Source organism: Zasmidium cellare (genome assembly GCF_010093935.1).
Source record: "Zasmidium cellare ATCC 36951 unplaced genomic scaffold M409scaffold_21, whole genome shotgun sequence".
Lineage (NCBI taxonomy): Eukaryota > Fungi > Ascomycota > Dothideomycetes > Mycosphaerellales > Mycosphaerellaceae > Zasmidium > Zasmidium cellare.
Window position 1 is genome coordinate 497,476 of NW_022986965.1, and position 16,545 is coordinate 514,020.

Genomic DNA, 16,545 nt, shown 5'->3' on the forward strand with positions numbered 1-16,545 from the left:
ATACCACGTGCCAGCGCATGTCCAACTCCAACGAGTAATTGCCAAGGCTGCAAGATCGATGATTGAGTTTCGGCAATGTCTTCTCCTTGGGACGGAACCCGTCTTCTCTACGCAGTCTTTTCACCTTATCCTGCTTTCCTGCAGTCAGATTCCGATCATGTGGTGGCATTCATCCTCCTTCGAGCTCTTGAAGCGAGGAATCGATCAACCAAGACACGGGAAACGCATCACATGGCCCGACGGCCTCACCGCCGAATCTGCCACGATCGGGCTTAGCGTTGGCGTTGATCGCGTGTTTACTTTGTGTCGTCATGATGGGGTCGTTTCCTCTTCTCCTGAATCCGTCTTCATATCGCTTGTGTGTTGGAAAAGATTTCTTACGGAGACTGGTTTAATTGATTTGGATCAAGGGGATTGATCGCAGGACGACCAGATATGGCACTCTTCAATTCATCGAAAGTCACACGATCACACCACCTCTGCTGTCGGCGGTGAGAGAGAAAACAGGAGCACAAGATAGCGACCTCACTCCTTAAATCCCCAAACCACATCCTCTAGCTCACGCACTCACCCCAACAATGACCCACCACACGCACTCCCCACCGCCCTCCCTCGAAGCCAAACTCGTCGTCCTCGGCTCCCAAAACGTCGGCAAAACGACCCTCGTGCACCGCTACGTCCAAAACGCCTTCATCCCCCCTTCCAAAGCGCAATCCACCGTCGGCGCCTCCTTCCTCACGACCCGCGTCTCGGACCCCGAAACGAACACCACCATCCGTCTGCAGATCTGGGATACCGCGGGGCAGGAGCGGTTCCGGAGCTTATCGCGGCTGTATTATCGCGGGGCGAACGCGGCGATTCTGTGCTATGATGTGACGAGTCGGAGGAGTTTCGAGGAGATGGGGAGCTGGTTGAGGGAGTTGAGGGAGAATTGTAATGGTGGGGATGGGGTGGGGTGGGGGGATATGATTCTGCATGTGGTGGGGACGAAGAGCGATGTTGTGGCTGAGAAGCCCGCGCTGAGGGAGGTGCCGTTTGAGATGTGTATTGGGTATGTTGCGGAGCAGTTGTATCCTTCCGCTGCTGCTGCTGCTGTGACACCGATGGGGGTGGGACTGGGACTGGGCAGTCCGCAGAGCAACCGCAGCAGTGGCTTCTGGGGCCAAGAGCAGATATGGGATTGCTGCCACGAGATCTCCGCCAAGGACGGGGAGGGTATCGACGAAGTCTTCCGTGTCATCACGCGCAAACTCGTGGAGCAACACGCGCTGCGGCAGGAGAAGGTTAAACTCATGGAGGATGCGATGCTGAAGACGCCGATGAGTGAGCGCGTGGATGGGTATTTTGATCTGTTGCCTGGTGGGGGCAATGGAAGTTTTCGGCTCGGGCCCGGGGATAAGAGGAGGAGTTGGTTGGGTGGGATTGTTACGCCCGGTGGGTTGACGAGTTATGGGGTCGATGGGGGAGAGGTGGAGGATGAGGTTAAGAGGGGGGTGGAGAGGGGGCGGTGTTGTTGAGGAGGTGGGTTTGGGTCTGCGTTTGGGAGCGATGGCGTTTTGAGCGTGGTTTTGGGAATGGAAAGGACATACAGTACAGTACATGTCTCGACGATGGAGCACCAGCGTTCAGGGCCATACAGAGGAGAGGCATCGGAATTCTGGACTGGATTTCACTGCAAACGGCGTCGGAATGTATGCTATCGGCGATGTATCAACGACGTAAATCAGCGGATATACCATGAGAATCAGGCTCTGGGGTGGGAAGGGGATAGAGCGCTGGTTACAGCTACACTTAGGCATGCAGAATGATACCCAACGTGTGACTTTTCGACTGTCGATTGGCTGGAAAGAGGCGGTAATCTCGTCCTACTGGAAGAACCATCATTCGATGGCAAGGCTTGCGTGCATGTTGGCCTGACTACTACCACTCTGAGACTCGACGAACGATCGTACACGGGTTGTGAAATTGCGAGCGGATTGGTGTAGAAGAAGCCCACAGACGACTGATGAGGAACAGCATGGCTACGTCAACGACTGACAATACGAGTCGACATTGACGGTGGCTGGCGATGGGTACGATCGGCTCTTGGCGAAGGCTACTGATCACGAGGCAAATTTCCATCGCACAGACTGGAGACGGTGTGCATCAGGGCAGAACTCGACGTTTCTTTGGACATCAACACAGCCTCATAGCCAGAAATCGGTACTTGCGTCGATTCCGGCGGGAACGAGGGCATCCAGGTGCCATCGAAGAGAAGGACAGAATAGAGCAACACCACCGGTCTCATCCGAGAACAACAGCCGCCGCAAGAATCTGGAGTGTTCTGAAGCTAAGTACACTAGATCTTTCTACTCTGTACATACATTCTGTTGCTATTTGCAGATTTTTCATACCTTGCAACTTGCTGCGCACAAAGATGTAGCGGTACCGCATAGGGCGCTACTAAAGTTTAAGGTTACACAAGCTAAGCCGAATCCTTCTGAGTGAAAGTTCCAGCCCCTCCAATTGATACGACGGAAAATTCTCGTATACCTAAGCTTCAACAAACAAGGCGACCGAACTTGACGCCGAGCATAGCGGAATGATCTCATCGAGGGCCGACACGAGAGACAAGACCCGTCTAATCTTAACACGAGCGATCAAGGACTCTGATGGAACGAGCGCTGGGCTTTCGTCTTACGGCTGGACCGTTAGAAGGTACCAGCAGCCATTGGAGAGAACATCCGTCAGACGCCGTCGCCACACGTGGCGATCCTTCCAAGACATACCATGCTGTCTGCCTTTAGCCTGAAATGTTAGAGGCGAGGCTAGCATTTGACCGTCGTGTTTTCTCGATGCCCCGGGCAGCTTACGAAGGGTTGCTGTGGTTGACATGACGTCTGGTTTCTATCTTTGACTTGCCAGAGCCACCTTTTGCTGGAATACGGGGACTTTGACGTGGGGACCATCTGGCTGTTTGAGCTGGGACTTTGGATACGAATGAAGAGAAGTTGTGTATATAGAGGAGGAAGGATTTCGAGGTAAGCCCTTTCATTCTCATCATCAGCATTCCATCGCTTCTTCATCCTTCAGCCTTGTATATCAGCAACAGCAACGACAACCAGCGTTTCTTGTTTCCTTTGATCTCATCGATTGTTCATTATTTCAATACTCGGAGCCATGTACAACAGGCTCTCCTCTCTGGCCTTCGCTGCCGCGGTGGCTGCTGTCCCTGCGGCTGCCAACGGTAACTTGACGGCCTACGGCGGTGGTGCAGCTACGACTACCTATGCTTGTAAGTATCGTTCAACATCGATCCCTCGAAGACCATGCTAATGATCCTTCAGGCAACCCAGCCCATTCTTACCCAAATGGAGCCAGCTGCGTTTCCACCGACGGACAATTGTCTCTGGTGACTCCAGCACCATCTGCCTCCTCGACCTATGCCTGCAACCCAGCCCATAGCTACCCGAATGGTGCTACATGTGTCGAGCAAGGCGGTTCGCTCACGCTCGTCACTTACTCCGTTGATGTGCCTGAGTCGAGGACTGCGTCTGCTTCGACCACCTATGCCTGCAACCCGGCACACTCCTACCCCAATGGACAGAGCTGCATCTCGACCAACGGTCAGCTCTCGCTGGTAACTCCAGCTCCATCAGCATCGTCGACATATGCATGCAACCCGGCCCACTCTTACCTTAACGGAGCGACTTGCGTCTCTGAGTCTGGCCGTTTGACTTTGGTGACCTACTCTGTCGACGTTCCAGAATCCAGGACCGCATCTCCTTCGGCTTCTACGACATACGCTTGCAATCCGGCACACTCTTACCCTAACGGTGCATCGTGCGTCTCCACCAACGGACAGCTTTCCCTCGTCACGCCAGCTCCATCTGCTTCTTCGACCTACGCATGCAACCCGGCCCATAGCTACCCCAGTGGCGCTACCTGCGTTTCTGAGTCCGGCCACTTGACTCTGGTCACCTACTCTGTCGATGTCCCTGAGTACAGGACTGCTTCCTCAAGCTTCTCGGCCTACGACTGCAACCCAGCTCATTCTTACCCTAACGGTCAGACCTGCACCAGCGTCAACGGCACTCGTGGACTTGTCTTCCCACCAGCTACCACCACTGTTGATTACACCACCTACACGACTGTTACGACTTGCCCAGTCACTCAGACTTCTGGCCAGGCCACTGTTACGACTTTGACTACCAGCACCGTCGTTGTTACCTCCTGCAAGGGTGGCTGCCCATCATCTGTCGTTCCTCACACCAGCACCGTCCCAACTTCGGCTGCTCCTTCGCCTTCCGCCGACTGCCAGAAGAAGTACGATGACTGCCGCTCTGTGAAGAACCCAAGCAACCCACCAAACTACGCTCAGTGTGCTTCTGAGTTCGCTGGCTGCTTGGGCTACAACCAATTCACCTCCAACAGCCCAGCTCCATCAACTCCAGTCCAGAGCAAGCCAAGCCAGCCAACCACGGTCTACGAGCACACAACTGTCTACACGACCTACTGCCCACAGACTACTACCAGCGTCAACAAGGGCACAACCGTGACTTCTGTCTACAGCGGCCACTCCACTGTCACCAGCGTCTACAAGGTCACCACTGCTGTTCCTCAGCCACCGCAGAGCACCCAGAAGGTCAACACCCCAATCCCACCGCCAGCTCCCAAGTCGACCTCTGAGGCATGCCACTGCCCAGCTGCCCCAGCTTGCACGAACCCACCAGTCGCCTACATCACTGTCACCCAGACTGTCTACACCGGCATGAGCTCTAAGCCTGTCTCGACCAGCTCTCAAGCCCACAAGATCACCGGCTCGGTTCCCAACGCCAGCTTCACCAGCAGCGTCTACGCCTGCAACCCAGCTCACTCCTACCCTAACGGCGCGACCTGTGTCTCCCAGTCTGGCTCGATCACTCTCGTCACCCGCTCAGTCGATGTCCCTGAGTACCGCACTGCGTCATCTGCCTCGGTGACCACTACTCCCCTGATCTGCAACGCCGCCGCCATCGCTCGCGGCGACTGCACCGCCACGGCCGCCAGCGTTCCGACCTCCAGCAGCACCTACGCCTGCAACCCAGCTCACTCCTACCCCAACGGCGCCTCGTGCATCTCGACCGCTGGTTCCCTCACCCTCGTGACCCCAGCCCCATCGTCCACCGGCTACGCCTGCAACCCAGCACACTCCTACCCCAACGGCGCCTCGTGCATCTCGACAACGGGCTCCCTCACCCTCGTGACTCCAGCCCCATCGACCACCGGCTACGCCTGCAACCCGGCCCACCAGTACCCCAACGGTGCTGAGTGCGTCTCGACCAACGGCCAGCTTTCGCTCGTTACGCCGACTGCTCACCCTACGACTTACTAGGTCATTGAAATATGACGATTGAGGAGAAGGAGAAAGATGACTGTACAAGATCTGTATCTTGTGATTAGCAAGTTTGCATAGGCAGGGGAGTTTGGGAGGAGAACAGCACCGACGTGTGTTTAATGTCTTGTTGATGAAGGAAAAAGAAAACTCAAGACAGTTTTGACTTGAATGAATTGGGTTCAGATATCTTTTCACATCTCTCATCTCAATCTCTCTTGCATGAATCTTTCTGAGCGCACCTCACTCCTCTGTGGCAAGTCCTTTGTGAGCGAAGCAATGTTGGTCCTAGCACGAAGTCCGAATCCAGGCGTTCGCAAGGGTTGACGACGACAGAGCCGACGACAAGATTCAGCAGAACCGTTCGTCAGTTCAATCCTGGCGGGACCCGAAACATGCATCCACCTTCCTTGACTGGCCAGCTTCAAAACACAATTGCATTGCTCTACATCCTCGTACAGATTGCTACTGGACTGCTTGTAAAGGGAAGCTTTTGGCTAGTCATCAGTGCATCAGGCTGACCGCGCGTATGCCACTCGTATAGAACGACAAGAGCACTCTAACTGCCACATGGGGTACTACATCCAATTCTACAACATGTACGAGCTCCTGGTGGATCTCCGTACGGTCAATAGCGTTATCCGACTGCGCATGTTGTTTGGCAAACGCATATATATTCAACAACATGTTCGATTTTGCAACGAAGCTTCAACTCCAACATCTTCTTGCCTTCTCCCCACATTACTTGCTCTCTTCTACGGAGAATGAAGTCTCCCATCTTTCTCGGGTCCATCTGGGCTCTGGGTGCTACTGCTGTGCAGGTCAATTTGTGAAGCCTTTCGCTCTCGTTCCCAATATGCTGTTTGTCTACTGATACGGCCACAGCTACCGCGATACAGACTGTAAAGAATTCATGGAGTCTCGTTTCTTCGACCTCGACCACAACCGTGGGGAAGGATCAGAAGGGTTTGGACACACCATGGGTGGTCCCTTCGGAGCCAGTAGCGCCCTCTACGCATCTTACGATGGTAGAGACGAGTGGTGCTTCAATCAGTGTACGTCTCTGCATTTGGAGGCCCTCCAAGAATACAGTGCTTTTATCTGACGAACACTCAGTCCAGGCAATTTGGTGCAGCAACGGAGGTTGTACTGGGCAGAGTGTGGTGCCTGCAGACTCTGCTGTAGGTCACTGCTGGGCTGGATTTCAACAGATGTGGGCCAATATTTGTATGTTGCACTCGGAACCACAAGCATTCAATCAGTTGCTAACTCGCTGATAGGGTGTGCTCCGGGTCGGTTGATCGAGGAACCTTAAGGTTAAGATTGATTTAGGGTATAGTTTCTCGCTTGGGCTCAGACAGTTCGTGTCGTGTTTGGTGTAAGTAAACCTCAGTAACGCACCGTTATAGTATATGCAACAGTACCCCATCATTGCTTGCAAACACTGGCAATACACAGTCTTACCGGCCCACGTCGACCAGTTTATTAGTCGTACTGTCTTGCGGTCTTGCGGTCTCGCGATTGACAAGATGAATTTGTCGTTGTGCCCTCAACCCCTTTCCTGTTTGTTTGTCTTTTAGCGAAAGCAGTCTCTTTTGTCCGTTCCATTTGAAAACATATCTGGGATATTTATACTCAGTCGCGAAGAGAATTGTTGTTCATTTTATGTTGGGCAAGTTCGACTCCTAGGTACATGGATATCTAGAGCGGCTAAACGATCTGCCGCTTCCCGTCTTAAAGCAGACTAGCGTCAAGACTCAGGAGGCGGTTGAGGTTCAGCGGCGGTGAAGACTTTGCTTCCTGAAGTCGCTGAAACCTACCACAACATCACTCTCTCAGGAATTGACACGCACATCTTTCGAATACCCGCAAGCTTTCGCAGCAATTGCGAAAGTCGCTGCACAGTGATGGACGGAATCTCTCGCTTGGCTGGTCGGAACTATTGCGGGAGCTGACATATCCACTGCGCTCAAGTGGGCGTCATGTCCCTATTCGCAAGGTAGACGACGGTATCACGCCCTTTGGTTGCTCCATGAGGCATCCCGACACGCCTGAATGCTCTGAAGTTACTTCAAGCACGCTGTCCTCAAATACAATGATTTGGAGCTCGACGGATACTCAACCAGCTTGAGGGAGCCTAACCATTCGGGGCCGATTTCAAGGATCCATTGGCATCGGCGACGGAAGAAAGAATACTACCTCCCCGTACAGCAGCACAGGATACCTTTCGACAACGATGGCTTCCCCCAAAGGCAACGTGGTTTTCGATGTGGTCGGGACCCTTGTCGGTTACGAGGCCATGTTCAGAGCGACGGACGATCGATTGGGCGACAAATTGCGGGCAGAAGGTATCAAACCGATACTACTCTGCCAGATGTGGCTTGAGACCGCCGAGCGCGAATACACTTATCTGAGCATGTCCGGCAGATATGTTGGGTTTGCACAAGTTGTTCAGGCGATCTTCTGGCGCATGCTGTTCAAGGCCGGCATTGCAGAACCACGGCAATTCGCAAGCTCTGAGGACGTACAGTTCATCATGGACCATGGATACAAGAAGCTCGAAATGCGTCCAGGGGCCAGAGAGTGCATCGAGAAATTGCGTGCAGCCGACCTTCGAGTTTGGGCATTGACGGCAGCCGACGGAACGGGATGTGCCGCATATTTCGAACAGGCGGGCATTGACTTCCCGTACGAGAACCTGCTAAGCTGTGACACGTCAAACATTGGCAAACCGGACCCAGAGTCGTACAAACCATTGTTGGAGCAGCTGAGCTCAGGAACACAACCTCGGCCATGGTTCGCCGCTGCACACATGTGGGACACGAGCGCTGCGCAAAGAGTTGGTTTCAGAGGGGCATTCTGCACGGTATTCGAGAAGGAAGCACTGGAAGATATCTTCGGCGAAGTTGAAGTCGTGTCTGAGACTCTTTCCGGCATGGCGGATAGCATCATTGCTGCTTCAAGCGCGTGAACGACCCTTGGAAAGGCCCCGCACTGAAGAGACATCGAGATCGATTCAACCAACGACAATCCAGCGAGAGCTCTAAAACTCCGTCGTACCTCGAACCACAGCATCTCAACAGAGACCGACAGCGTCATACCGCCTTCTGAGCATGATCACCTTCATGACGACCGCTTGCATTGCTAAGAGCTTGTGTAGCCTCCATGTCCCCACAAAAAACCCAAGCAACCAAGTCTGGCTGTTCTACCCATCGTACCCCACGCAGCGTAAATGCCCTCATTTTCGTTGACCTCATCGTTCGCCTTAGCCGGATGCGAATAGTGCACAAGCTGCATCAAGTGCATTTGCCAGAATCGAGCTCAAATCTGTGCATGCAGCGGGCTTTTGTATAGCTCTAATCCGGCATGATCAGCAGGAGCTCAGAGGAAGGTCGGAGAATTGATGCCGCAATCGACTAGCGCCAGAAACTTGGGCGTTGTGAACTGCCAGTGATGTGTCGGCAAACGGCAGGCTGGACGCAATCCCCGCCGCCTCTTGTAGCGCTCAAGACGTGTGACTGCTACTTTAGGAAACGTGCCTCTGCAGCTGTGATCGCGGGCCGGCCAGTCCGAGGGAACTCTATTGTCACAACATCTAGACCGCAGGCATTGGTAGCACACGTACCTTACAATCACTTCACCAATACACCAGTCCGCTTGGTTAATATTCAACAAGATCACCACGTCGATTGGCAATGCAGCTTCCCTTTTGGCGGACACTTTGCCCCAGCCAGCCTCCCAAATACTCAACCCATTGGACCGTCGTAACCCTGGGCCAATCGACAGTGCTTTGAGTCGTCTTGGACTTCTTGCTGTAATTTCCATGGTGTTGCAACATGCTGGAGCTATGATGCTGGGTGACTTGAGCTGCTGCAGGCGCCCAACTCAACATGCCGCCGTCGCAGTCGATGGCGCCAGCCAGCCACGATCACTCGGGGCTACCGATCGAGCTCTCCACAGCTCGAGCCAGCTCTTGACGACATAAAGTGACCAAAGGTACAAGCTCTCCTATTTACCAGACTGAACACCCTCTCGTACTCGAATCGCTGCTTACTGCATTCACGCCAAACTGGCCGGACAACACCCTGCCCGAGCGAGCAAAAATCATCGCCATTGGTGGACATCGTTTAAGCTGAAGCTCTGTGGCTGCTGCTCAAGTGACACCCTTGACGAGGTCCCTTCAAGACCGCATAAAGCTCTTCCAGCTCCAGCTCCAGCTCCAGTTCCAGAGAAAGTTTCTGGTCCATCTCAGTCAGATCAAAAACCCCAAGCAGGAACCTCACATTCTCCTGTCATTACTTCCACGAGAAATTCAACGATCAACATGCAAAAAGCAACCCCACCATCTATGAAAGGCCCCCTGGTCAACGGCTCTCAGACCAATGGCTACTTCTCGCCACCGGACTCTCCCTCAGTCTTCCGCTACGGAGGCTCCACTCGCGGAAGCACCAAGATGCGGAATTCCATGACCTTTTCAGGCAGCCGCAGTCAAAAGACCACCATTGTCAGAGACGCGGCGATCTCACTTAAGAGGAAGAGCATTGCTGAGCTTGGTGCTGGCATCTCTGAGACCGCAGACAAGGTCACGTTCATCGAGCTCGTCGAATGGATTCGTGCGGAGAGACTTTCAACATTGCCGCACAAGGGTAGCAAATGGGACACGGTTTTAATTCGTGCTTTGTATTTCACTGAGCGTTTGCACGGTTTCGAGAAAGCACTCAAGGGTCACGCCCTTGACAACGAGCCGGCGGCTCATTTGGGTTACGGCCACACGCGGTTGCTCTTGGAGGTATGTCATTCTCTACATGTCTTTGCCAACTTCTACTAATGCAATCGCACAGCTTGGCCACGAAAATTCGGACGCTCTCTACAAGGCTTTTGCCTTCTTGTATCAATGCTCTTCCTCTGTTTCCTCTCTGTTGGCGAGGTCGGAGGTCTTGTCGCTCTCTTCTGAGGTCTACGAACAACTTTGTACGATTTACACGGATCTGCTGACTCTTCTGGTCGATGTCGCTCTCCGCTTTTACAAGACCGTCCATGGCAGTTCTGGGGAAGCTGCCAGCTTGGATATGCATGAGGTGTTCGGAGACACTATCGGTGGCTTCCGCCGTCGATGTGATGAAATCAGCGAAATGATTTGGAAAGAACAGATCAGTGACGAAGACTTCGATGGAGAAGACAGTAAGTTTTCTCATTGTCTCCTGGGTTGCCTTGCTGATGATTCTCAGTCGTGGAAGTCACCTCCCTCAACCGATGGCTCGCACCTCAAGACCGTGTTCTGGCTTCGGTCGAGCTCGATCACACCCTCATCTCCGATGAGATGGCAGAATTCACTTGTGTCTGGATTTATGACGATCTGGCCAAGTTTGTGAAGAGTGATGACACAACTCTCCTCGTCAACGGCCCTGCAGGATCTGGCAAATCGACCCTAGCAGCGTCTTTGGCTGAAAGGCTCCAGAGACCGATCGGACGCAAATCATATGCTACAGCCTTCTACTCTGTCGGTGCAGTACCATCGCAGGCAACCTCTTTGAACGTTGTCAAGGGCTTGCTACATCAGTTGCTGAATCTTCGTGTGGGCAATGTTCACCTCTACCACGCCCTTGCTCGAGCTTACGAACACGCACGTTTCACTGCCGACCCAAGCAAGTATGAAGACCTGCTTTGGCACGCACTGGAGGATGCGCTTCGCAGCCCACTGGACCGAAGCCGTGAGACTATCCTCATTGTTGAGGGTCTAGACGAGTTGATCGGTGGTCCTTCTGCTGGCCAAGGACTTCTGCAACGTTTAGTTCATGCCGTCCACCAAGGCAAAGCTGTCAAGCTTGTCGCACTCTCTGAGGCCCTGTCCCTGCCGACCGGTGCCCACGGAGTTCAACAGTCCATCTCTCATGACGATACCCACGATGACATTCACGAAGTCACCATGAAGGTTCTCATCCACTGCAGCCACTTCCGAAGCAAAGGCGGGCGTGATCAGGAAGGCATCATTGGCCGTGTCATTGAAGCAAGCAACGGTTCTTTCTTGTGGGCGATCCTCACGTCTGAAGTCCTTCGACTCGAGAAGACATCCGACAGTTTTTCCAAGGCTGTTAACAACCTCAACCCGAAGACAACGGTTGATGAGCTGGTCCAGAAAATATTGTCCGGTGCAGAGCTTTCCGAAGATGCCAAATTGATCTTGTCGTGGCTGGTCTACGCCGCGAGGCCATTGACCTACCACGAAATCGAGAATCTCTTCGCTGTCAACCCACATGATGGAACTCGATCGGGCCGGCGGGTCGATGTGCACCGCACCGTGCAGTCATTAAAACCACTTGTCACGATTCAAGAAGACATCGTGCGGCCAAGGCACAATGCTGTTCAGTCAGCTTTGAGGAATGCCTTCAGACAGGGCAAGGTCACCACGTCCGTCAAAGATCAGACAATGGACATTCTGCTCCGACTTCTGGCATACGCCAAACTCTCTCTGCCCGAGAAGGGAGAGCCAACTCTCGATGATACTGACCGCAGTCCCGTCGACCACTCGTTTGCTCGGCATATTCTGCTAGAGTATGTCGTGAGATACTGGACGTGGCACCTACAGCAAACACCCATCATCTCGCAAGGCAAAGAAATTCAGGTCCCTGCTGAGGTCCAGAAAGTCTTTCCAGACAGCACCTTGATGCCCGTTCTTGAGTGGCTGTGTTGGGATGACCAATTCCCTGGTGCACAAGAAGTTGAACTCCATGATTTGGTCGCCCGCCTTCGCATCAAGATCTTCACTGAGCAACATCCGGCGGTACTCCAGTCTTTGATCAACACGGCCGGCTACTACGAAATGATGCAGGACGTCGATCGTGGGAGCATTCTATATTACAAGATCTCCACCATCGGCCGCAATGTTCTTTCGATCTCTCACCCCATTGTGGTCGAAACAGCCCTTCGGTTTCTCCGTCTATCTCATAGCCGGGTGACAACCAGCAGAACTGAGATCATGACCCACAGAGAGAACATACTATTGCTGCTAATCACCGCCTACGAACGGAGATACGGCGAATCCTCCGACTACGTTATTCAGATCAAGGAGCAGTTGGCAGAACTCTACACGTACATCAACGAACAAGACAAGGCCACGGAGATTCTTCGCATTCTACAAGGCGACGTTGCCGAGACGCATGGCAAACACTCCGATCATAGCCGCGCCATTGACCAACACCTTCGTATCAGCCTGGGGAAGAATAAGGGAACCACACTCGAGACATACAAGGGTGGCATCTTCTCGGAGGAGAATGAGGATCAAGAGACAGTCACAACTCTGGACATGGTTCAGGTCGAATCCCTTCTGCGCCAGATTGAAACATATCTTGCGCAGAAAGAGATTGTCCATGCCGAGCAAGCCTACATTGAACTCTGGCAGCGTCTTGCAGAGACTTGTCGCACGAACTTGTCGGCTGAGTTTCATCAGAAGAAGATCGAGACTGTGCAAGCATACTCCAAGTTCCTGGCGACCCAAAAGCGACAGGTGGAAGCCAACAGTCTGCACACCTCACTCTGGCGTGAGTACCAGAGCCACGAGCTGTCGTACCATGAGAGCATTGTCTCCAGACTTACGGAGTCTGCACGCACTCTTAAGTCCTTTGGCGAATACGCTGCCTCGCTTGCCATCTTCAAGCACGTTTCTTCGTACTACCGCAACGTACGCAAGGAAGAATCCTCCCGATCCTTTACAGAAATCGAAGAGGAGATGACTCAGGTCTCGCAGCAGGCCTTGACTTCATCCAAGCAGGAACACCATTCAACCAGTTCCTCCTCTTCGCAATGGGATATGTTCCACGTTCTGATCACCAACAAGAGCAAGTCCATCGACAGCACGACATTGACGCTCTCGAAGCAGCTCACGTCGCAGTACATCGCCCAGAGGAACTATGAACAGGCGGTCTTCGTCGTGCGCGCAACCTTGGATCGCACCTGGAGCTCGTTCTTGTCAAGGTCGGTCCACGAAGTGACTATGACAAGCACATTTCAGAAGGAGTCGATTGAACTCGTCGAGCAACTGGCTGAATGCTACATCCAGCAGCGTTCCTTCGAGAAGGCAGAGGATGTCTATGTGAGGCTCTTTAGGGCCTCCTTGACGGTGCCCAAAGATCACACTCTCCTTGAAAAGGCCAAAACCCTCCTGATCGGTTTCTACACCAGACGCGGTCACCCAGATAAGATCATTGCTACGTACCAGGAGCTACTGGCAGTCTACAGACGTATACTTGGCCCGAGTCACGACAGCACAATTGCAATCTTGTACGAACTGGCAACGAGATGCCGTGCTCATGCCCGAAGCCACCCTTACTGGATCGAGTATTATCAGCAGATTGTGACTGCTCTCAGCAAGGACTCGCAGACTTGTCATCCAAAAGCAATCGACGCTGCCATCGTCGTTGCAGAGTCTTACTGGGAAGAGAGACGGTACAGTGATGCTGTCACCGCATACGGTATGATCTGGACAACATTCATCAGCAAGCACAAGGAGTTCAAGTACTTCAGCCAAGAGTCCTTTGTTCGGAACTTGTACGAGCGCTACTATCAATGTCTGGAAGAAACGAAGGCCGACTGGGAAGTCTTGCGGACAGTGACTTCCCAATATCGCGAGACTACTCGCTCTGTCTTTGGAGCCAGCTCTTCGACTGCCATTGAAGCCACCATCGCCCTTGCTAGGGTCAATCAACACAGCGAGAAGCACATTGAAGAGTCACTTTCGCTGTACGAAGAGGCGTCTCGCTCTGCTTCTCAGTCGAAGGACTCAAGCTCCTTGTCACTCAACTCCTCTGAGCTTCGCCAGGCGATGATCTCCATCTATAAGCGACGTGTGTTCCACTCGGACTCGAAATCTGCCAGCTCAGAAACTCTGGAGCGTGCTTCCAGTGCTTGCTCTCAGCAGTACGCGGAAACAAGGCAGCAATACGGTTACTCGCACGAGTCCACGTTGTCGAGTCTGAGAGAGGTGTCTCAGCTCTACATCCGTCAACAGAAGACTGAAGCCGCCGTGAAAGAGCTCACCACGGCGACTGTCGATATCGTCACCAAGGAAACCTCCTCAGAGAAGATGTATGAGTCTGCTGTGTCATTGATTCAGACTTTCCAAGCCTGCAACTTGATGACACAGTGCATTCAACTTGTCGAGGAGCTTCACTACCAGTTGATCTCGAAGGAGAAGTCGTCCAAGGCCACCATCAACGTGACTGAAAGCAGCAGCGCCTCAATCTTCTTCTTGGCAACTCTGGAATATCACCTTCGCAAGGACTTGTCAATCACCTTTTCGGAGATTATGGCCACCCTCAAAGCGCAGTCAATCTTCTACTGGAACTTTAAGCAGCTCACGACGTCCAAAGCAGGCCTCGACAAGGTCCTCATTGCTGCGGCTCCGCTCCGACATCTACTCCGAGCATGGAATCGGACTGCTTTGATCGGCAATGTTGAGCACCACTGCACTGACCTGTTCGTCCAGCGTGATGCGGCAAACTTCCTGTTGCTGAGCAAGGACTCGCCAAGGCATTTCATCATTGGCATCCTGGACTACATTGGTAACAAGAAGATCTCCGACTTTGTGCGGGTGGTCATCGTCTCTTCGAATCAGACTGTGGCACGGCTGATTGAGAAGAACGACTTCACGAATGCTCATGACGTTGCTAAGGTACGACCATTTCTTACCCTAGATTGCTTGACACTCTTTTGACTGACTTCAACATAGATGGCCTTTAGCTACGCTCAATACCGCAATGGCTATCGTGGCACTCGAGCTGTGGCCCGTGGCTTTGGCCTTGCATCTCAGCTCGATGGCCGTGGCGAGAACAGGTGTCCTGATCCAGAGCTCCGCAAGAAGTTGCTGCAGCTGTCCAACAACATCATCAAGGACATTCTGAAGATCTGCCGAGAGCAAAAGATCAACTTCGCTCAAGTGCAGCTGACCGAATTGAACGAGCTCATTGCACTGCTCGGTGAGCAGAAAGACTACGACACATTGGAGTCACTGCTTAATGAGCTCTGGAATACTCGCGAAGCGCAACGAGCATGGCCATCCAACATCCTGCTCAACCTTGGTCGCCGCTTGATCTGCGCCAGGTACCTCGCTGGACGCCAGATCAAAGCCATCCGTCTCTGCGAAGACATCGCGTACAACATGAAGCGGGTGCATGGCATCAAGCATCCAGCTACGCTGGAGACTTACGACCTGTTGGCACAGCTTTATACCACGACCGGTCAATACTACCAGCGTGAAGTCTCCAGGGACAGTGCTGCTGCCGGCTTGGCTGCCGACCACTTCAAGAAGGCTGTGCTGGTGCACGAGGACGTCCTCCGATGGCTTCTCAACGACAGCACTGGCGGCGCTGTTGGGGCTGACGATGACGACGATGATACTGCTGCTGCCATCCTCGCAGAGCACGGTGTTACCCACGACGCTGAGCAACCAGGAAGCAATCTGAGCGACTCGCAGCGAAGCGAGCTGATCAAGCATCATCTCCATCTACTGAAGCTCGCCTATCAGCGTCTGGGCACCTGGCCTAAGCCGTACGCCTCGTACGAGAAGCTGAATGCGGATCTGTTCAAGACATTCGGCGAGCAGCTCAAGGGCTTCGAGGGTGTTGAGAAGTGGCAGGCAAAGGGCTTTGGCGGTGGCAAGGCAGAGAGCAATGAAGGAACATTCGCTGGATCGACCTCGTGGGAGATTCTGACTGCTTGAAGTGAAAAGGCGGATTTCGGTAAAAGTATAGTCTGTCTGTATGGTAATTGAACTTTTCTTACAAATTTTCGGCCAGTATTACCAAGAACATCATTTTCCAGCGGTGCGTGTCGCTTCAACATGTGAAGATTCAAGAAGGAAGCGTGCGTGAGATGAACGGTGGTCCCGAGACAATCTTCAAGCTGAAATGCAACAAAGTGGAGTTAATCAATGACCCAGATGCAACTCACCATACTCGTCGCATGCTCGCAAATGTGAGGGTGTGGACGGCACGTTTTCGTGAAGAGGCACAGTAGTGGAGTGGATTGAGTCGTGAAGAGAGTCAGCGATGGTGGGTGTTTCAGTTCCATCGACGCGCCGTTGCATATCTGACAAGGGTACACTTCCTTCACACATCCACACGTCCCAGCCACCATATCCGTTGTTTCTTCTCAAGTCACCGGATACCGATTACCGCTTTCCGACCGGCGAGTCCGAA

General features: G+C 53.1%; 4 protein-coding genes across 4 annotated transcripts; all 4 read left to right on the forward strand.

The window, feature by feature from the left end:
• Positions 1-578: 578 nt before the first annotated feature.
• On the forward strand, positions 579-1,517 carry M409DRAFT_24074 (uncharacterized protein; the record flags this gene model as incomplete). The annotated part of the gene is made up of 1 exon (XM_033807073.1): positions 579-1,517. One exon carries the CDS (start codon positions 579-581, stop codon positions 1,515-1,517), a length of 939 nt encoding a protein of 312 aa, XP_033666677.1.
• Positions 1,518-6,332: 4,815 nt separating this feature from the next.
• On the forward strand, positions 6,333-6,668 carry M409DRAFT_24076 (uncharacterized protein; the record flags this gene model as incomplete). The annotated part of the gene is made up of 3 exons (XM_033807074.1): positions 6,333-6,408; positions 6,470-6,580; positions 6,634-6,668. The coding sequence occupies 3 exons, from the start codon at positions 6,333-6,335 to the stop codon at positions 6,666-6,668; spliced, it is 222 nt and encodes a 73-aa protein (XP_033666678.1).
• Positions 6,669-7,589: 921 nt separating this feature from the next.
• M409DRAFT_67119 (uncharacterized protein) lies at positions 7,590-8,324 on the forward strand (the record flags this gene model as incomplete). Its single annotated transcript, XM_033817268.1, has 1 exon — positions 7,590-8,324. One exon carries the CDS (start codon positions 7,590-7,592, stop codon positions 8,322-8,324), a length of 735 nt encoding a protein of 244 aa, XP_033666679.1.
• Positions 8,325-9,677: 1,353 nt separating this feature from the next.
• M409DRAFT_24078 (uncharacterized protein) lies at positions 9,678-16,067 on the forward strand (the record flags this gene model as incomplete). The annotated part of the gene is made up of 4 exons (XM_033807075.1): positions 9,678-10,142; positions 10,195-10,534; positions 10,582-15,020; positions 15,078-16,067. The coding sequence occupies 4 exons, from the start codon at positions 9,678-9,680 to the stop codon at positions 16,065-16,067; spliced, it is 6,234 nt and encodes a 2,077-aa protein (XP_033666680.1).
• Between the last annotated feature and the right edge of the window lie 478 nt (positions 16,068-16,545).